The following is a 25,366-nucleotide window of genomic DNA, read 5'->3' as shown; positions in this document are numbered from 1 at the left end:
CGCTCCTGCGATAGAAAGTAAGTGGAGCTCGCGATAGAAAGTAAGTGGAGCTCGGCAGATAGCACTGGGCTATTATAAAATGGCAGCCAGTCACACCTACAGCAGTGAGTTGTGCAGCCCACAGAGGCGTGCCCAGCTTACTGCTAAAGCAGCTACAATGTTAGAGATAGGGTCAGCGCCGGTCTATTATCACTGGTCAACAGCATTTTTGGTGCCAAAGATATGTCATCGAATTTAGGGTAACTTTGGGGTGCTGATTTTGAATATGTCATCAGTTTTGCCAGATTGGCTCAAGTTTTTGAGATTTTTCGTAAAATGTGTAAAAAAAAAAGACGTAATTTCCTACACGCGCATTAACTTTATTGATATTGTCATGAATACAATAAATTTAACAAAGTAAATGTTGATTTTAGTTTATTTTAACTAGTTTTAGAAAGTAATCTTCAAAAATGAACAAGACATGAAAGATAGGAGACATTTAATCGCTGGAAAAGCGCTTTTTATATGATTTTCTTCTATGTGAGCTATTCGGGCAGTCACGCTGTAGATTCCAGCAGTAATCAGCCATCATATGTCTGTCCCATCTGCCTTGGTACCTTTCCTCCATCACCATAATATCCTGATGAAATCTCTCCCCTTGTTCTTCGCTAAAATCTCCAAGGTTTTCTGGAAATCTGTCCAAGTGACTGTGAAGATAATGCAATTTAATGCTCATGTGTACACCCAGATTTCTAAATCTCAATAGCATGTTTTGTACCAGTTCTTCATAATTGTCTGCCTTTTGATTTCCCAAGAAGTTCTTCACTACCAACACAAAACTACACCATGCAGCAGCTTCAATGTCATTCATTTCCTTAGGAAAATTTGAATCTTTAATGAGTTTCCGAATTTGAGGACCATCAAAGATTCCTGCCTTCAGTTTTTCGCTACTAAGACCAGGGAAAGATCTGCAGATGTACATGAAGCAATTACCATCTTTGTCTAATGCCTTGACGAACTGCTTCATTAATCCTAACTTTATGTGAAGTGGTAGAATGATTTTTTCCCTGTCCACCAAAGGTTCGTTCACTATGTTTGATGCTCCTACTGTCAAGGTGTCCCTTGGAGGCCAATTCAGTTTCTCCCAGTGCTGATGTTTTGCTCTACTATCCCACATGCAGATGAAGCAAGGATACTTTGTGTATCCACTTTGCTGTCCAAGTAAAAAGTTGACCATTTTTAAATCAACACATATCAGCCACGAATGTTCATGGTAGCACAGTTTCTCCAAGACCATTTTGACATTTTTGTATTGTTCTGCAAGTTTAGTTGAGTGAGCTACTGGAAGAGATGCACACTGATTGCCATTGTTCAACAAAACACATTTCAAACTCCTTTTAGAACTATCTATGAAAAGCCTCCAGTCTTCAGGACGATATACTTGTAAACCGGGCAGCATGGTGGCTCAGTGGTTAGCATTGCAGCCTTGCAGCGCTGGGGTCCTGGGTTCTAATCCCACCTTGGACAACATCTGCAAAGAGTTTGTATGTTCTCTCCGTGTTTGCGTGGGTTTCCTCCGGGCACTCCGGTTTCCTCCCACATGCCAAAGACATACTGATAGAGAATTTAGATTGTGAGCCCCATCGGGGACAGTGATGATAATGTGTGCAAACTGTAAAGCGCTGCGGAATGTGTTAGCGCTATATAAAAATAAAGATTATTATTATTTATTAAACCCATTTGCAGCATCAGGCCAGGAATATCCTTACAATATACAAGTAGGTCATCTTCACAGAAAAATTGAAGTGCTTCTTCTCTGGTCCTGTAAGATGTAATTTTAGTTCCAGGCGTCAGACAATTTTTTTCACTTAGCCTTGAAGCTAAAAGTTCGGATGCACTTTTTGAGAGGTTGAGGTCTCTTATTAGATCGTTGAGCTCTCCTTGGGTAAATTGCGTAGGTGTTCTGAAACTTCCTTCATATTCTAGTTCACTTCCAGAACTGATGTTTAGCTCCATACCCTGCATTTCATCATCATCAGGTGGGGGAAGGTCAGGTAACATGGTAAACACAGGTACAGTCACATCTTCACAATGAGGGACAGGCCTTCTTGCAGATTCCATGTTAGGATACTCCCATTTTCGTTTCTTATGCTTATTGAATAATTGCACTTGCACTGCACAGAAATAAGTCATCATGATGATTTTTTTGCTCTCTCCACACCATTGGAACACCAAATTTGAAGCTTTTTCTTTGTCCTTTGCTCCATTTTCGTAATAATTCGATACATGCTTTGCACACTATGTGTGGTGCCCAAAACTTGTCTTGGTCCCCAAGCATAACCCCAAAATAGGCAAAATACACTTTTTTTACGAAGTCTGTTATGTTTCTTCTATGTTTTGGCAGTGTGTATTCACCACAAATGTAACAGAATGAGTCTGGATCGTTAAGACAACTTCTTCTTGATGAGTTCATGCTTTTCACTGGAAAACAGACAACAACATAAAGTTAGTGCAAAAATCAAGCTATGAACAAACTTTTAGAACACTAATTAACACAAAACTATATTGAGAACTGCTCAGTTCAAGTACTAATCCAAAGAAATTAATGAGATGATGCGTCGCATTTACCAACAAGTGCTATAAATAAGATACCAAAAATCTCAAAAACTTGAGCCAATCTGGCAAAACTGATAGCATATTCAGAATCAGCACCCCAAAAATACCCCAAATTCATTAACCCCTTTCTGCCATCTGACGTACTATTGCGTCCATGTGGGGTGGGCCCTACTTCCCAAGGACGCAATAGTACGTCATGCCCTTTAATGCGACACTGCGACTTAAGTCGCAGTGATCGCATTAAAATTCCGACGCCATCTTACCTGCAGGAAGATGGTGTCGGCATCCTAGGGCCTGTTGCCGCCCCCCCGGCCTCCCGATCGCTGTGATTGGCTGCTCAATTCTGAGCAGCCAATCGCAGCCTTTCTCATTGTTTCAGCCAATCAATTTGGCTGAAACAGTGAGGTCCCAGCCTAGGATCGAGTACCGATGTACTCGATCCTAGGCCAGTGCCTGGCAATGCCAGGCATGGGCCCAAACCCCCCCGGGATTGGCGCGATCGCGATAGATCGATCGCGCCAATCGCAGGGCACAGCGGCGGTGTTACCGCTCTGTGCCCTGCCCCTATCTGCGCACTCTGCAGCCCCGGGCCATGGCTCCGGATCTCCTGCCATGGCTCCGGAGCATTCAACTCTGATTGGCGCGATCGACGATCACATCGATCGCGCCAATCGCAGGACACAGCGACGGTGTTACCGCCGCTGCTGTGTCCTGCCTACCTGCGCGCTCTGCAGCCCCGTGTTCCCAGTCTGATTGGCGCGATCGATGTGATCGTCGATCGCGCCAATCACAGGGCACAGCAGCGGTGTGACCGCGCTGTGCCCTGCCGGTGACCTGCCGGTCACCTGCCTGTCACCTGCTGGTGACCTGCCGGTGACCTGCCTATGATCGGAGCTGTGAGCTCCGATCATAGGCTGGTGCATAGCAACACCAGCCTCACCAGGGCCTTCTTTGATTGGTGGGATCGATGTGATCATCGATCCCACCAATCACAGGTCACAGCAGCGGTGTGACCGCTCTGTGACCTGTCTCACCTGCCCCTGACCTGTGTAACTGCTCTGAAGGAATCCTCACACTTGGTGAGGATTCCTTCAGAGCGGTCACGCTTTGAGATCCCCTCCTGTGCTGAGACTTGTGGTGCCACAGTAGCCTGTGACACCACAATTCTAGCTAAAGAAAGAAGAGAGAAGAAAGAAGAGAGACTACAAACCGTAAGTGTTGATACCCCGATCCCGGCCCGATCTCTATTCTTTCCCCCTTCTCCCGTCCCCCCTTCTCCCATCCCCCTTCTCCAATCCCCCCTCCTTGCGCCGTATCCGTGCCCAAATTTAGCAGCCGCCGAGCGTTGATTGGTGACGCAGTTCACCTATCAACACTCGTGCTCGCTTTTTTTTTCCCCATCCCCGTGCGCTCCCCCAGCCGCCGCGTCTAATCTGTGCCTTCCCTTTTCTTTTTTTTTCTTTCCCCATCTCCGTGCGCTCCTCCAGCCGCTGCGTCTAATCCGTGCCTTTTCTTTTTTTTTCCCCCATCCCCTTGCGCTCCCCCAGCCGCCGCGTCTAATCTGTGCCTTCCCTTTTCTTTTTTTCTCTTTCCCCATCTCCGTGCGCTCCTCCAGCCGCTGCGTCTAATCCGTGCCTTTTCTTTCTTTTTTTTCCCCCATCCCCTTGCGCTCCCCCAGCCGCCGCATCTAATCTGTGCCTTCCCTTTTCTTTTTTTTTCTTTCCCCATCTCCGTGCGCTCCTCCAGCCGCTGCGTCTAATCCGTGCCTTTTCTTTTTTTTTTCCCCCATCCCCTTGCGCTCCCCCAGCTGCCGCGTCTAATCTGTGCCTTCCCTTTTCTTTTTTTTTTTTTCCCCCATCCCCTTGCGCTCCCCCAGCTGCCGCGTCTAATCTGTGCCTTCCCTTTTCTTTTTTTTTTTCTTTCCCCATCTCCGTGCGCTCCTCCAGCCTCTGCGTCTAATCCGTGCCTTTTCTTTTTTTTTTCCCCCATCCCCTTGCGCTCCCCCAGCCGCCGCATCTAATCTGTGCCTTCCCTTTTCTTTTTTTCTCTTTCCCCATCTCCGTGCGCTCCTCCAGCCGCTGCGTCTAATCCGTGCCTTTTCTTTCTTTTTTTTCCCCCATCCCCTTGCGCTCCCCCAGCCGCCGAATCTAATCTGTGCCTTCCCTTTTCTTTGTTTTTCTTTCCCCATCTCCGTGCGCTCCTCCAGCCGCTGCGTCTAATCCGTGCCTTTTCTTTTTTTTTTTCCCCCATCCCCTTGCGCTCCCCCAGCCGCCGCGTCTAATCTGTGCCTTCCCTTTTCACATCCCCGTTCGCACACCCAGCAGCCACCGAACTCTGATAAGTGAACCGTGTCACTTAGAGCTCTCGTGCCTGGCGTTTTTTCCACATCCCCGTTCGTACACCCAGCAGGCGCCGAAATTTGACGCGGTTCACTTATCAGAGCTAGGGCCTGCTGTTTTAGACTTTTCCTTTCACAGGTATTTTTTTCTCCCCTTTACTTTTTCTTTCCCTTTAGCTTTTTTCTTTTAAGAATAGTTTGCACCAAACACTATCCCCCCACACGTACACATAGTTCCCAATAAATTACACCGAAGCACCATACTCATAAAAAAAATGTCCCGCTCGTCCCGTTCGTCCCAACAGCGCTATTCAGTGGAGGAGGCATATGCTTTCCTTGCCTCCGACACTGATAGCGAGGGAGAGGATCCCACTTTTCATTATTTTTCTGATTCTTCCTCATCCTCTTCCTCCTCCTCATCTTCCTCCTCCGGCCCTACGGAACCGCCACGCAGACGCCGCAGGACAGAAGAAGTGCCCATCATTCATGAAGATGAAGATGAGGCAGGGCCCACTCCTGAAGATGAACCAGCGCGCCCCTCTTCGGACCCCGTATGGACCTCGCCCCCCGAAAATTACGAGCCACTGATTCCTGATTTTGTGGCAGAATCAGGAATCCGTTTTGACACCACCGGCCTCACAGAAATAGACTTTTTCAAAGTCTTTTTCTCTGAGGATTTTGTTAACCTCATGGTGGAGCAAACTAATTTGTATGCTCGTCAATTTTTGGAGCAAAACACCAGTTCATCATATTCTAACTGGTCTCCTGTAGACGCAGTTGAAATGATGCAGTTTTGGGGCCTGATGCTTCATATGGGGCTCCTGAAGAAGCCAGAAGTTCGGCAATATTGGAGTGTTGATATTTTATTCAACACTCCAGTGTTCCGAATGGTCATGGTCCGAACGCGTTTTGAGGCCATCCATAAATTCCTGCATTATTCCGATAATGCACAGTGTCCCGCACGAGATGACCCCAACTTTGACCGTCTGTTCAAAGTTCGGCCTGTCATCGAACACTTCAACAAAAAGTTCGGTGAAGTGTACGTGCCCAAAAGGGACATCTGCGTGGATGAGTCCTTGGTTCATTTTAAGGGGCGGCTCAGATTCCGTCAATACCTGCCCAGCAAGAGGGCCAGGTACGGAATCAAACTCTACAAGCTGTGTGAGAGTACCTCAGGGTACACCTACAGCTTTAGAGTCTACGAGGGGAAGGACAGCAGGATTGAACCGCCTGAGTGTCCCCCTGTCCTGGGAGTGAGTGGGAAAATAGTGTGGGATTTGGTGCACCCACTGCTGGATAAAGGTTATCACCTCTATACTGATAACTTTTATACCAGCATCCCACTCTACAAATCCCTCTCTGCGCGAGGTACCGCAGCCTGCGGTACTGTCCGCAAAAATCAGAGAGGCCTCCCAAAGACGCTACTTGGGCAGATGCTCAGAAAAGGTGAGAGCAGAGCCCAATGTAGCGACCACCTGCTGGTGGTCAAGTACAAGGACAAGAGGGATGTCCTTCTCTTGACCACCATACACGGTGATGGCAGTGCCCTCAGCACTGTACGGGGTACCTCTACACAGGTCTGCAAACCGGACTGTGTACTGGGGTACAACAAAAGCATGGGGGGCGTTGATCTCTCCGATCAGCTCCTCCAACCGTACAGTGCTTTGAGGAAGGCCAAGGTGTGGTACAAAAAGCTGTCCGTGTACATCGTACAAATGGCAATGCTCAACGCTTTCCTGCTGTCACAATGTGCACGCCACAGCGATACGTCGTACCTTCAGTTCCAGGAGGTAGTGGTTAAGGCCCTGTTATTTGGCACGAGGGAAGGAGCGGGCCCCAGTACTTCCGGAACTGAAGGTGCTCGTATCGTACCAGGTCAGCATTTCCCGGGGGAGGTCCCGCAAACTGCAAAAAGAGGTAGGTCGCAAAAAAGGTGCCGAGTGTGTTACAAAAGGGGAATACGCAAGGACACCACTTATCAATGCGACACCTGCCCCGAAAAACCTGGCCTGTGTATGAAGGATTGCTTCAGATTGTATCACACCTCCATGCACTACTAATTTACTTTACAGGAAACAGTAGATTAGTTCCAAAAAGGGGGCACATCTATGTAAGTTCATTGGGGGTCTAGTTTACAAAATGTCACTTGTGGTTTTTTTTTTTACTGTTTGGGCACATCAGGGGCTGTGCAAACGGAACATGATGTCCGCGTACCATTCCATCAAAGTCTGCTTTTCAAAGCGTCACTACTTCCCTTCCGAGCCCCGAAGTGTACCCAAACAGTAGTTTTCTCCCACATGTGGGGTATCAGCGTACTCAGGACAAATTGGACAACAACTTTTGGGGTCCAATTTCTCCTGTTACACTTGGGAAAATTAAAAATTGGGGACTAAATGATCATTTTTGTAGGAAAAAATAGGATATTTTATTTTCACGCCCGGGCGTTATAAATTTAAGTGAAACACTTGGGGGTTCAAAATTCTCACCACACACCTAGATAAGTTCCCAGTTAGGTCTAGTTTCCAAAATGGGGTCACTTGTGGGGGATTTCTACTGTTCAGGCACATCAGGGGCTCTGCAAACGGAACATGATGTCCGCGTACCATTCCATCAAAGTCTGCTTTTCAAAGCGTCACTACTTCCCTTCCGAACCCCGAAGTGTACCCAAACAGTAGTTTTCTCCCACATGTGGGGTATCAGCGTACTCAGGACAAATTGGACAACAACATTTGGGGTCCAACTTCTCCTGTTACACTTGGGAAAATTAAAAATTGGGGACTAAATGATCATTTTTGTGGGAAAAAATAGGGTTGATTTTTTATTTTCACGCCCAGGCATTATAAACTTTCGTGAAGCACTTGGGGGATAAAAGTGCTCATGACACATCTAGATAAGTTCCTTAGGGGGTCTAGTTTCCAAAATGGGGTCACTTGTGGGGGTTTTCCACTGTTTAGGCACATCAGGGGCTCGCCAAACGTGACATGGCGTCCGATCTCAATTCCAGCCAATTTTAGATTGAAAATGTCAAACGGCGCTCCTTTCCTTCTGAGCCCTGCCATGCGCCCAAACAGTGGTTCCCCCCCACATATGGGGTATCAGCGTACTCAGGACAAATTGGACAACAACTTTTGGGGTCCAATTTCTCCTTTTACCCTTGAGAAAATAAAAAATTGGGGACTAAACGATCATGTTTGTGGAAAAAATAGGATTTTTTATTTTCATGCCCGGGCATTATAAACTTTCGTGAAGCACTTGGGGGATAAAAGTGCTCATGACACATCTAGATAAGTTCCTTAGGGGGTCTAGTTTCCAAAATGGGGTCACTTGTGGGGGGTTTCCACTGTTTAGGCACATCAGGGGCTCGCCAAACGCGACATGGCGTCCGATCTCAATTCCAGCCAATTTTAGATTGAAATTGTCAAACGGCGCTCCTTTTCTTCTGAGCCCTGCCGTGCGCCCAAAAAGTGGTTCCCCCTCACATGTGGGGTATCAGCGTACTCATGACAAATTGGACAACAACATTTGAGGTCCATTTCATCTTTTTACCCCTTGGGAAATTAAAAAAAATTATTGCTGAAAGATCATTTTTGTGACTAAAAAGTAAAATGTTAATTTTTTCCTTCCATGTTGCTTCTGCTGCTGTGAAACACCTGAAGGGTTAATCAACTTCTTGAATTTGGTTTTGCGCACCTTGAGGGGTGCAGTTTTTAGAATGGTGTCACTTTTGGGTATTTTCTGCCATATAGACCCCTCAAAATGACTTCAAATGTGAGGTGGTCCCTAAAAAAAAATGGTTTTCTAAATTTTGTTGTAAAAATGAGAAATTGCTGGTCAAATTTTAACCCTTATAACTTTGAAGAAAAAAAAAATGTTGTCTCCAAAATTGTGCTGATGTAAAGTAGACATGTGGGAAATGTTATTCATTAACTATATTGTGTCACATATCTCTCTGGCTTAACAGAATAAAAATTCAAAGTTGGAAAATTGCGAAATTTTCAAAATTTTCGCCAAATTTCCGTTTTTTTCACAAATAAACGCAAGTTATATCGAAGAAATTTTACCACTATCATGAAGTACAATATGTTACAAGAAAACAATGTCAGAATCACCGGGATCCGTTGAAGCGTTCCAGAGTTATAATCTCATAAAGGGAGAGTGGTCAGAATTGTAAAAATTGGCCCGGTCCATAACGTGCAAACCACCCTTGGGGGTAAAGGGGTTAAAATATTTTGGACACCAGAAAAAAATTTTTTTTTTGTTGACCTGTGTTATCTTTTATGTCCATGGGGTGCCGTGAAATGACACTGATAGTGTCGTGAACTGCTGTGAAACCAAGATGTCAGCCCCCAGTGCCTTCTTTAAACACACGTAATCTGTTTCACATGCATTTAAAACTTGGTTATAGCAGCATGTTATGCTACATTACAGTGATTTATTAATGATCTACAAACGCGGTACCTTACCTTTAAGAAAATACCTGGAGTTAAGTCCTCTGCTTATAATTTTTTAGTCACTGTAAATGGGTGCTCTAGCAATTTTTCCAGCTCGGTCACCTGATTCCACTGACTTTCATTTAGCGTCAGCTGAGGGTTAGCCATGTCTACAAGAAATGTTTTCAGTTCAACCAAGCGCTGAATCATTAAGTAAGTACTGCCCCATCGTGTGGCTTGATCAATAATTGCCCCTTTTATGGCACGTCTCTTCAAAATTGAGTCAAGTTTAGGGGTTCTGGCAACAGTAGCCAATTTTCTCACCTTGCCAGTCAGTGCAGCAGCATGTCCTTCTTGCAGACTGTCTCTTATAGACAGCAGTAACGTATGCACAACACAGCGCATGTGTTGAATGAAAGAACGTATTGACAGTTTCAACAAGATCATCTAAACTATCATTTGTGTCTGTGGACCCAGAATGTTCTTCTCTCTTCTGGTCACCATCATTACTCTCATTCATTAGCTTAATAGTTCTTATCATATTTGAAACATTGTCAGTTACGACAGAAAGAACTTGCTCTTCTTTAAGTTCATAGTCTTGGAGAACCTTTTCCACCAAGACCTGGAGAAACTCACTGGTGTGATGAGCTTTGGTGTCTTTTACCAATGTCTTGGTAACAATTTCATTTTTGTCACAAACATTGATGGCAAAATAGTTCACTCTGTGACGTGTGCAGGCATCCATTTTAAGAAACAGAAAGCGTCCCTTGAGGTTTTTTTAAGTTCTTCCTTTTGTTTAAAAGCTTCTTCGATTACTACCGTAATTTTCTAATACTCTCTCTCTCTCCAGAGAAACACCAAGCTTGCGGGCCATTTCCCCTTTCAGACACATAAAAGCTGGTCGTGAAAATAATGAACTAGGCACACTATCCTTTACAACAAGCTCTATGATCTGTTTTTTAAATGTATCTACTGTCATTGTCACAGTAACAAAATATCTTGCAACTGATGGCTGCAAAGTTCTCTGCTCCTTTGTTTGGCTGGAAGAGCTGGGCACTGGTTCATTGGTTTGGATGCAGTCTTTCTCATCCACTGCTTTCAGTACTTCTGGATGAAAGCGCTGTAAATGTCTCTTTAGATTAGAAGCTCTGGTAGGAGCATTTTTATCTTTGCCTGAATATGCACTGATCTTGGCTTCACAGCATTTGTTTTAGTCTGGATCATTTGTCATACACTGACAGACATGATATTTTCTATCTTGAGTGATGGTGAAATGTTCAAATACAGCTGATTTAATGTGACGCTTCTTTGACATTCTCAGATTTTTAATTCTGCATTCACAATCCAAATGACAATTGTTTTTCCTAAAAACAATTGCACAAAATTATTGCCACTTCGTACAACTGATATAGTGGTCAGTAGAGTTGAGGGACCTTGACCTTTTTAGAGTCGAGTCGGGTTTCGCGAAACCCGACTATCTCAAAAGTCGGGTCGAGTGAAATCGGCCGATTATGACGTAAAGTCGGGATCGACCGAAACACGAAACCCAATGCAAGTCAATGGGGCAGCATAGTCGGCAGTGAGTGGGGGCCAGGAAAACACCTAGAGTGCCCATTTTAATGTCAAAACCATCCATTCTTCTTAATGAAGCTTGTCAAGCGTAATTTACCTTATAATAATTGGAAGGCATTTGAAATTGGGGGTCATTTGGCTAAAGTTGTGGTGGGTAGGGCTGGTTCAAGTAATTAGTGGGCCCAGGAAATCTGGACCACGTCACGGCAGTGGAGCAGGGAGAGGTAAGTATTTCAACTTTGCAAGTGCTGTGAACCTGAGCAAGCAGGGGGGGCCCACTCGTTGGCATTGGCACTGGCACAGGGCCCCTCAAAGTACAGCGGTGTGTTTGCACGGCGGGGGCGCCTCCCACCGGCAGCAACACTTTTGCGTACTATGAGAGGCCCTGTGCCAGTGACGTCGCCAACTAGTATTCCTCCCCTCACCTGATGAAGGAACCTGCACTTTCATCTGCACCTTCCTCTTTGTCCCCGTGTAAGGTGGTATGGTATGCGGGAAGAGCAACCTGACTTTCAGCAGGGTCACAATGTTGTTGTGTAGTGTGCACGGGGAATGTTGCGTTATGGGTCAATGTACCAGCAGACTCATCTATCACTGGCTGGGCAATGGGCAGGATGAGGAGGAAACACAGATATAGGCCCAAAGAATAAAGTTGGCTAAATGCAGTTCAAAATTGGTAACACAGGAATAACCAGGGGGCATTGCAGTGGAGGACAACTGGAATGAGAGGCTGACACAGAGAGTAGGCCCAAATCAGTAAGTAGTCGAAATGCAGTTCAAAATTGGCAACTGTAGTAAACAGGCGGCACAGCTTTATTCAGTGGAGGAGAACAGCAAGGAGTGGCAGACACCGATAGTGGGCCCCAAACCAACTAGTACGCCAAATGCAGTTGTTCCGTTTAACCACAATTTAATGAGAGCCTGAAGATAGAAGTTCAGGAAAGGCAACCTGGAGAACACCTTGGAGTGGAACACACCATCTCTCTACACCCCATACCCAATTTGTAGGCCTAATGCAGCGTAGTTTCCAACAACTACTAAACGAGAGCATGAAGATCGAAGCATTGGCGAGGAAACCTGGGGAACACCTTGGAGTGGAACACACCATCTCTCTACACCCCATACCCAATTTGTAGGCCTAATGCAGCGTAGTTTCCAAGAACTACTAAACGAGAGCCGGAAGATCGAAGCTCAGGAAAGGCAACCTGGAGAACACCTTGGAGTGGAACACACCATCTCTCTACACCCCATACCCAATTTGTAGGCCTACTGCAGCGTAGTTTCCAACAACTACTAAACGAGAGCATGAAGATCGAAGCATTGGCGAGGAAACCTGGGGAACACCTTGGAGTGGAACACACCATCTCTCTACACCCCATACCCAATTTGTAGGCCTAATGCAGCGTAGTTTCCAAGAACTACTAAACGAGAGCCGGAAGATCGAAGCTCAGGAAAGGCAACCTGGAGAACACCTTGGAGTGGAACACACCATCTCTCTACACCCCATATCCAATTTGTAGGCCTAATGCAGCGTAGTTTCCAACAACTACTAAACGAGAGCATGAAGATCGAAGCTCAGGAAAGGCAACCTGGGGAACACCTTGGAGTGTAACAAGCCCTCTCTCTACACCACGGAAGGGCTGATTCTTAGGAAGGAAGGCTGTCGGAAAGAAGCAGGGCGCGTCCGAGGGTGATTATATTCTTATTAGGTATATACTCACCCTCGGACGCGCCCTGCTTCTTTATTTGTAATGAATGTTTATTTGCAATATTGTTTTGACTTTTTTTTTTTTTGGTGAATAATGATTTTATTATTTTCATTGTTTTGCATCTTCTTGGCAATAATATAAAGAAGACGCGACAGGACAACACTCGGTGGATGCCATATCTGTGTTTTAAATTGAAAAAAACTTTCAGTTAACTACTTGCAGGAGAAAGTTATTGTAGCTGGTGGCCATTTTTAGTACTGTACCAGATTTTTGTTGTATGTGTTTGTTTTTAATGTTAAAATGTCTGCATTTGATATCTCTCCAGTATTTTCTTTATTTATAAGCAAAATACTTATTTTTATATTTTCTGATGTTGGTTCAAGGGGTACACGGGCAGCAGTAGACAGGTCAGTGGAGGCCTAGTGGAAGGAGGGACCGCAGACAGGCTTCGAAGCCCTAACATAATAAATTGGGCTGGCTGTAGGCAATTTAAAATTGGTTCCAGGGGCACACGGGCGGCAGTAGACAGGTCAGTGGAGGCCTAGTGGAAGGAGGGACCGCAGACAGGCTTCGAAGCCCTAACATAATAAATTGGGCTGGCTGTAGGCAATTTAAAATTGGTTCCAGGGGAACACGGGCAGCAGTAGACAGGTCAGTGGAGGCCTAGTGGAAGGAGGGACCGCAGACAGGCTTCGAAGCCCTAACATAATAAATTGGGCTGGCTGTAGGCAATTTAAAATTGGTTCCAGGGGCACACGGGCGGCAGTAGACAGGTCAGTGGAGGCCTAGTGGAAGGAGGGACCGCAGACAGGCTTCGAAGCCCTAACATAATAAATTGGGCTGGCTGTAGGCAATTTAAAATTGGTTCCAGGGGAACACGGGCAGCAGTAGACAGGTCAGTGGAGGCCTAGTGGAAGGAGGGACCGCAGACAGGCTTCGAAGCCCTAACATAATAAATTGGGCTGGCTGTAGGCAATTTAAAATTGGTTCCAGGGGCACACGGGCGGCAGTAGACAGGTCAGTGGAGGCCTAGTGGAAGGAGGGACCGCAGACAGGCTTCGAAGCCCTAACATAATAAATTGGGCTGGCTGTAGGCAATTTAAAATTGGTTCCAGGGGAACACGGGCAGCAGTAGACAGGTCAGTGGAGGCCTAGTGGAAGGAGGGACCGCAGACAGGCTTCGAAGCCCTAACATAATAAATTGGGCTGGCTGTAGGCAATTTAAAATTGGTTCCAGGGGAACACGGGCAGCAGTGGCCTGGTCAGTGTAGTAGTAGTGGAAAAACGGGCCGCAGACAGGCTTCGAAGGCCTAACATAACAAAAATTGGGATGTAGGCAATTTACAATTGGTTCCAGGGGAACACGGGCAGCAGTAGACAGGTCAGTGGAGGCCTAGTGGAAGGAGGGACCGCAGACAGGCTTCGAAGCCCTAACATAATAAATTGGCCTGGCTGTAGGCAATTTAAAATTGGTTCCAGGGGAACCCGGGCAGCAGTAGACAGGTCAGTGGAGGCCTAGTGGAAGGAGGGACCGCAGACAGGCTTCGAAGCCCTAACATAATAAATTGGGCTGGCTGTAGGCAATTTAAAATTGGTTCCAGGGGAACCCGGGCAGCAGTAGACAGGTCAGTGGAGGCCTAGTGGAAGGAGTGACCGCAGACAGGCTTCGAAGGCCTAACATAAGAAAAATGTCAATACAATGGTATTGACAGTGCCAGGCATTGAAGGATGTCAGCGCATAGACTAAACATTGGTGGAGCTGTGAGAGAAAATTTTGCAAGTGGTAGAGCACTGTTTGACCTGGGAGGGGGGGGGGGACTGTCTTGTGGCCGGCGGTACAGGCCCAGGGCCCCTCATATTACAACGGTGTGTCTGACGTTGGGTGCGCACCACCACCGCCAGGCACTTTATTGTACTATGAGGGACCTAGTGGCAGTGCCGTTGACCAAAAGCGGGCACACCCACCTCTTCAGACAAACAGTACTCTCACGGGTGCTGGCGCCAAGTGGCGATACCACGGCCCCGTGTGGGGACTTTGGCCATTTAGGGAGGTGTTAACATGTCGGATGCTGGACAATCAGGTGCTGCAAATTACGAGATTGGAAAAGTCGTTCAGAATAGTCCACAGGCAAGACCTTTACATAGGAAAGCTTGGTGTCAGCCGGGCAAGGTGGGGCAAAAGATTTCGAAATCCAGTTGTGGTTCATTTTAATGAAGGTTAGATCATCTACATTTTGGGTAGCCAGACGAGTCCTTTTTTCTGTTAGTATTGAACCTGCAGCACTGAATACTCTTTCTGATAGGACACTAGCTGCCGGGCAAGCAAGCTCCTGCAATGCATATTCTGCCAATTCTGGCCAGGTGTCTAATTTTGATGCCCAGTAATCAAATGGGAATGACGGTTGAGGGAGAACGTCGATAAGGGATGAAAAATAGTTAGTAACCATACTGGACAAATGTTGTCTCCTGTCACTTTGAATTGATGCTGCAGTACCTGTCCTGTCTGCGGTCATAGCAAAATCATTCCACAACCTGGTCAGAAAACCCCTCTGGCCAACGACACTTCTGATTTCTGCCCCTCTAACACCTCTGGTCTGCTGGCCCCTGCAGCTCGTGTTAGAACGATCACGGGCGCTGTGTGCAGGGAATGCCAGAAGCAAACGGTCAACAAGAGCTGATTGTTTGGTTGCTAATATTAGTTCCAAGTTCTCATGTGGCATTATATTTTGCAATTTGCCTTTATAGCGAGGATCAAGGAGGCAGGCCAACCAGTAATCGTCATCGTTCATCATTTTTGTTATGCGTGTGTCCCTTTTGAGGATATGTAAGGCATAATCCGCCATGTGGGCCAAAGTTCCAGTTATCAAATCTGTGGTTGTGCTTGGTTGAGGGGCAGTTTCAGGCAAATCCACGTCACTTGTGTCCCTCCAAAAACCAGAACCCGGCCTTGCCGCGCCAACAATTTCCACTGGCCCCGGAAAAGCTTCCTCATTAAAAATATAATCATCCCCATCATCCTCCTCGTCGTCCTCCTCCTCCTCTTCGCCTGCTACCTCGTCCTGTACACTGCCCTGGCCAGACAATGGCTGACTGTCATCAAGGCTTTCCTCTTCCTCAGCTGCAGACGCCTGATCCTTTATGTGCGTCAAACTTTGCATCAGCAGACGCATTAGGGGGATGCTCATGCTTATTATGGCGTTGTCTGCACTAACCAGCCGTGTGCATTCCTCAAAACACTGAAGGACTTGACACATGTCTTGAATCTTCGACCACTGCACACCTGACAACTCCATGTCTGCCATCCTACTGCCTGCCCGTGTATGTGTATCCTCCCACAAAAACATAACAGCCCGCCTCTGTTCACACAGTCTCTGAAGCATGTGCAGTGTTGAGTTCCACCTTGTTGCAACGTCTATGATTAGGCGATGCTGGGGAAGGTTCAAAGAACGCTGATAGGTCTGCATACGGCTGGAGTGTACGGGCGAACGGCGGATATGTGAGCAAAGTCCACGCACTTTGAGGAGCAGGTCGGATAACCCCGGATAACTTTTCAGGAAGCACTGCACCACCAGGTTTAAGGTGTGAGCCAGGCAAGGAATGTGTTTCAGTTGGGAAATGGAGATGGCAGCCATGAAATTCCTTCCGTTATCACTCACTACCTTGCCTGCCTCAAGATCTACAGTGCCCAGCCACGACTGCGTTTCTTTCTGCAAGAACTCGGACAGAACTTCAGCGGTGTGTCTGTTGTCGCCCAAACACTTCATAGCCAATACAGCCTGCTGACGTTTGCCAGTAGCTGCCCCATAATGGGAGACCTGGTGTGCAACAGTGGCAGCTGCGGATGGAGTGGTTGTGCGACTGCGGTCTGTGGACGAGGTCTCGCTTCTGCAGGAGGACGAGGAGGAGGAGGGGGTGCGAATGGCTACAGCCAACTGTTTCCTAGACCGTGGGCTAGGCAGAACTGTCCCAAACTTGCTGTCCCCTGTGGACCCTGCATCCACCACATTTACCCAGTGTGCCGTGATGGACACGTAACGTCCCTGGCCATGCCTACTGGTCCATGCATCTGTTGTCAGGTGCACCTTTGTGCTCACAGATTGCCTGAGTGCATGGACGATGCGCTCTTTAACATGCTGGTGGAGGGCTGGGATGGCTTTTCTGGAAAAAAAAATGTCGACTGGGTAGCTCGTAGCGTGGTACAGCGTAGTCCATCAGGGCTTTGAAAGCTTCGCTTTCAACTAACCGGTAGGGCATCATCTCTAACGAGATTAGTCTAGCTATGTGGGCGTTCAAACCCTGTGTACGCGGATGCGAGGCTAAGTACTTCCTTTTTCTAACCATAGTCTCATGTAGGGTGAGCTGGACTGGAGAGCTGGAGATCGTGGAACTAGCGGGGGTGCCGGTGGACATGGCAGACTGAGAGACGGTGGGAGATGGTATTGTTGCCGCCGGTGCCCTAGATGCAGTGTTTCCTACTACGAAACTGGTGATTCCCTGACCCTGACTTCTTTGGCCTGGCAAAGAAACCTGCACAGATACTGCAGGTGGTGCAGAAAATGGTGGCCCTACACTGCCGGAAGGGATGTTGCGTTGATGACTAGCTTCATTGGCCGAGGGTGCTACAACCTTAAGGGACGTTTGGTAGTTAGTCCAAGCTTGCAAATGCATGGTGGTTAAATGTCTATGAATGCAACTTGTATTGAGACTTTTCAGATTCTGCCCTCTGCTTAAGGTAGTTGAACATTTTTGACAGATGACTTTGCGCTGATCAATTGGATGTTGTTTAAAAAAATGCCAGACTGCACTCTTTCTAGCATCGGATACCTTTTCAGGCATTGCAGACTGAGCTTTAACCGGATGGCCACGCTGTCCTCCAACAGGTTTTGACTTTGCCACGCGTTTTGGGCAAGATACGGGCCCGGCAGATGGAACCTGTTGCGATGTTGATGCCTGCTGCGGCCCCTCCTCCTCCGCTTCAGAACTGCTGCCGCCTGCACCCTGTTCCCCCAATGGCTGCCAATCGGGGTCAAGAACTGGGTCATCTATTACCTCTTCTTGTAGCTCGTGTGCAACTTCGTCTGTGTCACCTTGTCGGTCGGTGGTATAGCGTTCGTGATGGGGCAACATAGTCTCATCAGGGTCTGATTCTTGATCAGCACCCTGCGAGGGCAATGTTGTGGTCTGAGTCAAAGGACCAGCATAGTAGTCTGGCTGTGGCTGTGCATCAGTGCACTCCATGTCAGATTCAACTTGTAATGGGCATGGACTGTTAACTGCTTCACTTTCTAAGCCAGGGACGGTATGTGTAAAGAGCTCCATGGAGTAACCCGTTGTGTCGCCTGCTGCATTCTTCTCTGTTGTTGTATTTGCTGAAGAGGACAAGGAAGCGACTTGTCCCTGACCGTGAACATCCACTAACGACGCGCTGCTTTTACTTTTACCAGTTTCACGAGAGGAGGCAAAAGAGCTAGAGGCTGAGTCAGCAAGATAAGCCAAAACTTGCTCTTGCTGCTCCGGCTTTAAAAGCGGTTTTCCTACTCCCAGAAAAGGGAGCGTTCGAGGCCTTGTGTAGCCAGACGACGAACCTGGCTCCACAGCTCCAGACTTAGGTGCAATATTTTTTTTCCCACGACCACCTGATGCTCCACCACTACCACTACCCTCATTACCAGCTGACAATGAACGCCCCCGTGTTGTGAATTCTGTGGCTGAGTTCACTTCTGTGGTCACAAGTGGTATTGCAGTCTCTGGGCTTCCTCCCTCAGGTGTTTTGGTGAGCTCGTTGGCTGCCTTGCTATTTAGCTCCACCTGAGTCTGTCTTCCTTGCTCCTTGTCAATGTTCCAGTGTTGGATCTGAGCTACTGCATCTTTCCTTGGGCCTGCTGCTCTGCTAGATAAGTGCTTCTAGTTTGTTTTCTGTTTTTTCTGTCCAGCTTGCTATTAACTTTTGCTGGAAGCTCTGAGAAGCAAAGGGGTGCACCGCCGTGCTGTTAGTTCGGCACGGTGGGTCTTTTTGCCCCTTTGCGTGGTTTTCGTTTTAGGGTTTTTTGTAGACTGCATAGTTCTCTTTGCTATCCTCGCTCTGTCTAGAATATCGGGCCTCACTTTGCTGAATCTATTTCATTCCTACGTTTGTCTTTTCATCTTGCTAACAGTCATTATATGTGGGGGGCTGCCTATTCCTTTGGGGTATTTCTCTGAGGTAAGTCAGGCTTGTATTTCTATCTTCAGGCTAGTCAGCTCCTCAGGCAGTGCCGAGTTGCATAGGTAGTTGATAGGCGCAATCCACTGCTGCTTATAGTTGTGTGAGGATAGATCAGGTACTGCAGTCTACAGAGATTCCACGTCTCAGAGCTCGTCCTATTGTTTTTGGTTATTGCCAGATCTCTGTATGTGCGCTGATTACTGCACGCTGTGTTGCCTGATTGCCAGCCATAACACCCCCGGCCACGACCTCTTCCACCAGACTTCCTCATTGTTTTAAAAACGTTACCAAACTAACGGTATTTGTTGCAGTCACACAACTTACACGGTGAGCTATAACTTCAGTATGATTTAGCTATCCCTTTACAGGTGGGTGAGACCACAACGAAAATCAGGCACAATGTTACACACTCTGTTGTTGGTGGCAACAAATGAGAGAGATGCCACACACGCAGGGCTGTCACTGAAGCGCAAATGTAAATATTAATCTCCCACTGATTTGTGTTTTTTTTTTTTTTAAAAAGGAGACTTTAGAAAAAAAAAAAAAAAAATGATTTTTTTAAGGAAGAATTTATAAACCAAATAAAATGAAATGATTTTTTTCAGGGAGAATTTAGAAAACAAATAAAACATAAAATAGCCTTTCTAGGGCCCAGTGAGTGAGAGAGGACGCACACAGGAGTCAGGAGTGGCACACAAGCCCAGAGGCCAATATTTATCTCCCACTGATTGATTTAGTGATTTTTTCAGGTAGATTTTGGAACCCAAATCAAGCAAAAAAATTAATAGGCTTTCTATGGCCCACAATTGGAGAGAGAGAGATGGCACACCCAGGAGTCAAGACTGGCACACAAGCAGAAAGGGCAATATTAATCTCCCACTGATTTGATTTTTTTTTTTTTTTTTCAGGGAGACTTTAGAAAAAAAAAATACAAAAAAAATGATTTTTTTCAGGAATAATTTAGAAACCAAATAAAATAAAATGATTTTTTCAGGGAGAATTTAGAAAACAAATAAAACAAAAAATAGGCTTTCTAGGGCCCACTGAGTGAGAGAGGACGCACACAGGAGTCAGGAGTGGCACACAAGCCCAGAGGCCAATATTTATCTCCCACTGATTGATTTATTGATTTTTTTCAGGTAGAATTTAGAACCCAAATCAACCAAAAAAATAAATAGGCTTTCTATGGCCCACTATTTGTGAGAGAGATGGCACGCTCAGGACTGGCACACAAGCCCAGAGGCCAATATTAATCTCCCACTTTTTTTTTTTTTTTCCAGGGAAAATTTATAAACCCAATAAAAAAAATAATAAATAGGCTTTCTATGGCCCACTATCTGAGAGAGAGAGATGGCATTTAGGACTCGCTTAGGACTGGCACACAAGCCCAAAGGCCAATATTAATCTCCCACTGATTGATTTATTGATTTTTTTCAGGTAGATTTTGGAACCCAAATCAAGCAAAAAAATAAATAGGCTTTCTATGGCCCACTGAGAGATGGCACACACAGGAGTAAGGAGTGGCACACAAGCCCTGAGGCCAATATTTTTCTCCCACTGATTGATGTAGTGATTTTTTCAGGTAGATTTTAGAACCCAAATCAAGCAAAAAAATAAATAGGCTTTCTATGGCCCACTGAGTGAGAGATGACACAGACAGGGATGGCACTCTAGCAGAAATGCCAATCTTAATCTCCCACAAAAAAAAAAAAAAAAAAAAAAGGAACTGTCCTTCAATTACTATCTCCCTGCAGTAATCTCAGCCAGGTATGGCAGGCAGCAATAAGGAGTGGACTGATGCACAAATTAAATAAAAAGTGTGGACAAACAAAAAAGATAGCTGTGCAGAAAGGAAGGAACAAGAGGATTTGTGCTTTGAAAAAAGCAGTTGGTTTGCACAGCGGCGTACACACATAAATGCAGCTATCAGGGAGCCTTCTAGGGCAGCCCAATGAGCTACAGCGCTGAGGGGAACAAAAAAAAAAAAATGTAGCTTCCACTGTCCCTGCACACCGAAGGTGGTGTTGGGCAGTGGAAATCGCTACAGCACAAGCGGTTTGGTGGTTAATGGACCCTGCCTAACGCTATCCCTGCTTCTGACGAAGCGGCAGCAACCTCTCCCTAGGCTCAGATCAGCAGCAGTAACATGGCGGTCGGCGGGAACGCCCCTTTATAGCCCCTGTGACGCCGCGGACAGCAAGCCAATCACTGCAATGCCCTTCTCTAAGATGGTGGGGACCAGGACCTATGTCATCACGCTGCCCACACTCTGCGTTTACCTTCATTGGCTGAGAAATGGCGCTTTTCGCGTCATTGAAACGCGACTTTGGCGCGAAAGTCGCGTACCGCATGGCCGACCCCGCACAGGGGTCGGATCGGGTTTCATGAAACCCGACTTTGTCAAAAGTCGGCGACTTTTGAAAATGTTCGACCCGTTTCGCTCAACCCTAGTGGTCAGTAAGTCTAAGTTCACATTAGCGTTGCGCCGCTGTTGCGTCGGCGACGCAGCGGCGACGCAGCGGCGACACGCCCCTATGTTTAACATAGGGGACGCGTGCGTCTTTTTGGTTGCGTTTTTCGCCACGTGCGTCGTTTCCAACGCTGGCGTCGGACGCACGAAAACGCTACAAGTTGCATTTTCTGTGCGTCCGATTTTGGTCAAAAACGACGCACGCGTCGCAAAACGCGCGCGTTTTTGCGCGCGTTTGCGCGCGTTTTTCGATGCGTCGCCGACGCAGGGCGGCGCAACGCTAGTGTGAACGTACCCTAATACTGTTATTCCTCATCTACTCACAGTGTACTGATGCAAAGTTTGTTGAAAGGATAATACTTCTTACAGTTTTCCTCTTCTGAGTAGCAACTGTGAGATGCTTGGAAGACGCACACCAAGCATCTAGCCTAGAGGAGGAGCTTTACTACTAAGAATTTGCAACACATTTTCACTTTCAGTTTCATACATTGTAAGTAGGGGGGTTGGGGCAGCATGACATTAACCAAGTATAAGATTAGATAAGGGCAGTGGAGAACAGTGACACACACAAGAAGTACGGTAAGTTAAGGCCCCTTCACATTAAGCGACGCTGCAGCGATACCGACAACGATCCGGATCGCTGCAGCGTCGCTGTTTGGTCGCTGGAGAGCTGTCACACAGACCGCTCTCCAGCGACCAACGATGCCGGTAACCAGGGTAAACATCGGGTAACTAAGCGCAGGGCCGCGCTTAGTAACCCGATGTTTACCCTGGTTACCATGCTAAAAGTAAAAAAAAAAAAACACTAGATACTTACCTACCGCTGTCTGTCCTCCAGCGCTGTGCTCTGCTTCTCTGCACTCCTCCTGTACTGGCTGTGAGCCGGAAAGCAGAGCGGTGACGTCACCGCTTTGCTTTCCGGCTCACAGCCAGTACAGGAGGAGTGCAGAGCACAGCGCTGGAGGACAGACTGCTGTAGGTAAGTATCTAGTGGGTTTTTTTTTTTACTTTTAGCATGGTAACCAGGGTAAACATCGGGTTACTAAGCGCGGCCCTGCGCTTAGTTACCCGATGTTTACCCTGGTTACCAGTGAAGACATCGCTGGATCGGTGTCACACACGCCGATCCAGCGATGTCAGCAGGAGTCCAGCGACGAAATAAAGTTCTGGACTTTATTCAACGACCAACGATCTCCCAGCAGGGGCCTGATCGTTGGTCGCTGTCACACATAACAATTTAATTAACGATATCGTTGCTACGTCACAAATAGCAACGATATCGTTAACAATATCGTTATGTGTGAAGGTACCTTTAGAAATGTCTCTATCTCTGGCAGAACTGCTTATCACTGTTGTTCATAGTTTGATAGAACATATACTGTATATTTGAGTAACATTTATAAAATTCATATGAAAGTTCAATTATGAAATATTAATACATTTTTTCTTTTTAAAGCTGGAGTTTGAGTCGGTACATTTCTACCGACTCCGACTCCAACCAAAACTAACTCCGACTCCACAGCCCTGCTTGCAGCAGTTTACTGTATCCCACAGCTTTCTCTTCGGGCGGTCCGTTCTGCCAGTTATCAGTAACAATCGCTAACTGTGTTATTATACTACTGATTCTTGCCCTATAATTGTTTTTAATTGTTTTCTTGTGTAAATTGTAGGTGCCATATACTTGTTATATGTTATAGGTTTCCTTGTGCTAGTTAATCTACCGTATTTCTTTTTGTCCCCAGGTGAACTGCAGAATGCTGTTGACTTATTTACAGAAGCCATTAAACTGAACCCACGGATTGCTATTTTGTATGCAAAACGTGCAAGGTGAGAAAAAAAATAAATTTATATTTCAAAATGATTCCAGTACTAGCTATGTATACAGGCAGTCCCCGGGTTACAGTCAAGATGGCTTCCATAGGTTTGTATATAATTGGAAAGGGGGCTGGCAACCCCCCCTAATAACGAATACTCGCTTCATCGCCAACTATTCCCTGCTGCTTGCTGCCCGCCATCTTGTCCTTCTTTTTGCCATAGTGCAGTGCCCCAGAGTCCTGGTCGTTGCAGTAATGTCGCTCTTCCACCAAATTGGCTCTGTCACTAAGAGGTTAAAAAGTCATAATTTATTAGATGAAAAGATTTAGAAACACACTGTGCTATGTTAGTTGGTGTGCTTATGCACACGAGTTTTCTTCCTTTTGTTGTTGGGCCTTCTTGATTTACCGTTCTGGTATTTACCTTTTGCAAATTGCCATTATTGATTTAGAGAAACATTGTAGTTTGCTTGGTTGATGCCCATACACCTCTATGGGAATTGGGGCAATTGCACCACAGCTGGCTTGGCATTTTCCGCTCTCCTGACCACATTTGGCTGGGATTATGTAGATAGTTTAATAGAAAATACCTTTTGCTACATTGCACACTAAATAGATGTATACACAAAAATGTCTTATGTTTTCTTTTCCTGTAGTGTTTATGTGAAGCTACAAAAACCAAATGCCGCAATCCGTGACTGTGATAAAGCTATAGCCATCAATCCTGACTCTGCTCAGCCATATAAATGGAGAGGAAAAGCACATCGGTAAGGATTTGGTGCCTTTAGTAGATGGCATGTGAGTGAATAAGGAATATGTAATGTTCAGAGACGTTCTTTACGCATGGAAACATTACTGTATCTTATAATGGCAATTCCATGTGCAAATGGGGAAAGTCTGAAAGTATTTTACATCGTGCAATAAATAGGAGAATCTATTAGCTGGACTCTGGGCCATCAGCCAGGGCTGTAATCCATGACCACTGAACGCGATGACTTGATACCCTGCACGTCACTCCACAATAATGTTACTCCAGCCTGGCTGATCAAAAGAAGAGCCGGAGTGCTGGAAAGTTATGGTGATCAGCAGGCCTCCCGTCCAGCAATGGGCAGCCGACGTATGCTCAGCCATGGGCAGCCGACGTATGCTCAGCCATGGGCAGCTGACGTATGCTCAGCAATGGGCAGCTGACGTATGCTCAGCAATGGGCAGCTGACGTATGCTCAGCAATGGGCAGCAGACGTATGCTCAGCAATGGGCAGCCGACGTATGCTCAGCAATGGGCAGCCGACGTATGCTCAGCAATGGGCAGCCGACGTATGCTCAGCAATGGGCAGCCGACGTATGCTCAGCAATGGGCAGCCGACGTATGCTCAGCAGAGCAGGGTCTAGCTCAGCTCGTGGACGTCACTGATGCTTCATTTCAGGGTCGGCCCCTGATGACATCCTGTCTGAGTATTCCAGAATGCAGTGGCGGTTCTCAAATTAAACCTAATGGAAATGAAGAAAGCAAGTAGAGCAGGAACGGAAGGGGCTTTTTAATTATCTATCACTTTTCAAATATACTTTATCTAATATATAATTGCCTAGAATACTACTTCCTGCAATTTGTGCCAACTTCCGTGGCTTTGTCCGTGGCTTTGTCCGGAGCTAATGTCCGGAGATTAATTGCCTAGAATACTACTTCCTGCAATTTGTGCCAACTTCCGTGGCTATGTCCGGAGCTAATGTCCGGAGATAAGTGACGTCAACAGTGTCCAGTGTCTGATTGGTTGCCGCCTGCTGCGAGTGACCAATCAGAAACGTGCCGTACTGTGACACACTCCGCCCGCCATTTTGGTGTGATTTTTGAATTTTTACCTCACAGCAAGTTTCTACTGCGTGGAGGCGGGCCCAGTGACGTTGCTCTTCAAGCTCCTGCCGAATTTCGTCAAAAAAATGATAATATCATTTACCAAAACTATATATATTTAGTTGTGAAGTGGTTCAGTGACATTTTCACACCAATTTTGAACTTTTGTTTGGTGTTTTCTCCATATACTGCCTATTATTTTTGTTCTTTCTTACTATTATTTATTAATTGTATTATTCTTACATTTGAATAAATAAAGTATATATGGATTCTAGACTCCCGATTCTTTAGAATCGGGCTGCCATCTAGTTTAGGATAATTAACTTGCATTTTGGACCAATGCTTTAACAAAGTTCCTGACAGCATGTTTCAATTATTTTA

At 46.3% G+C, this 25,366-nt stretch overlaps 1 protein-coding gene across 1 annotated transcript in view; it reads left to right on the top strand.

Annotated features, from left to right (window-relative positions):
* The window catches only part of ST13 (ST13 Hsp70 interacting protein), a 245,178-nt gene that overhangs the window by 84,076 nt on the left and 135,736 nt on the right, over positions 1-25,366 (top strand). Inside the window, exons 6-7 of the mRNA XM_069737082.1 lie at positions 23,062-23,146; positions 23,790-23,900. Coding sequence (XP_069593183.1) covers positions 23,062-23,146; positions 23,790-23,900 — 196 coding nt within the window. The remainder of the gene's footprint in view (positions 1-23,061; positions 23,147-23,789; positions 23,901-25,366) is intronic.

Source organism: Ranitomeya imitator, chromosome 8 (genome assembly GCF_032444005.1).
Source record: "Ranitomeya imitator isolate aRanImi1 chromosome 8, aRanImi1.pri, whole genome shotgun sequence".
Lineage (NCBI taxonomy): Eukaryota > Metazoa > Chordata > Amphibia > Anura > Dendrobatidae > Ranitomeya > Ranitomeya imitator.
The sequence above is the reverse complement of the archived record's forward strand: the minus strand, read 5'-3'. Positions and strand labels throughout refer to the sequence as shown.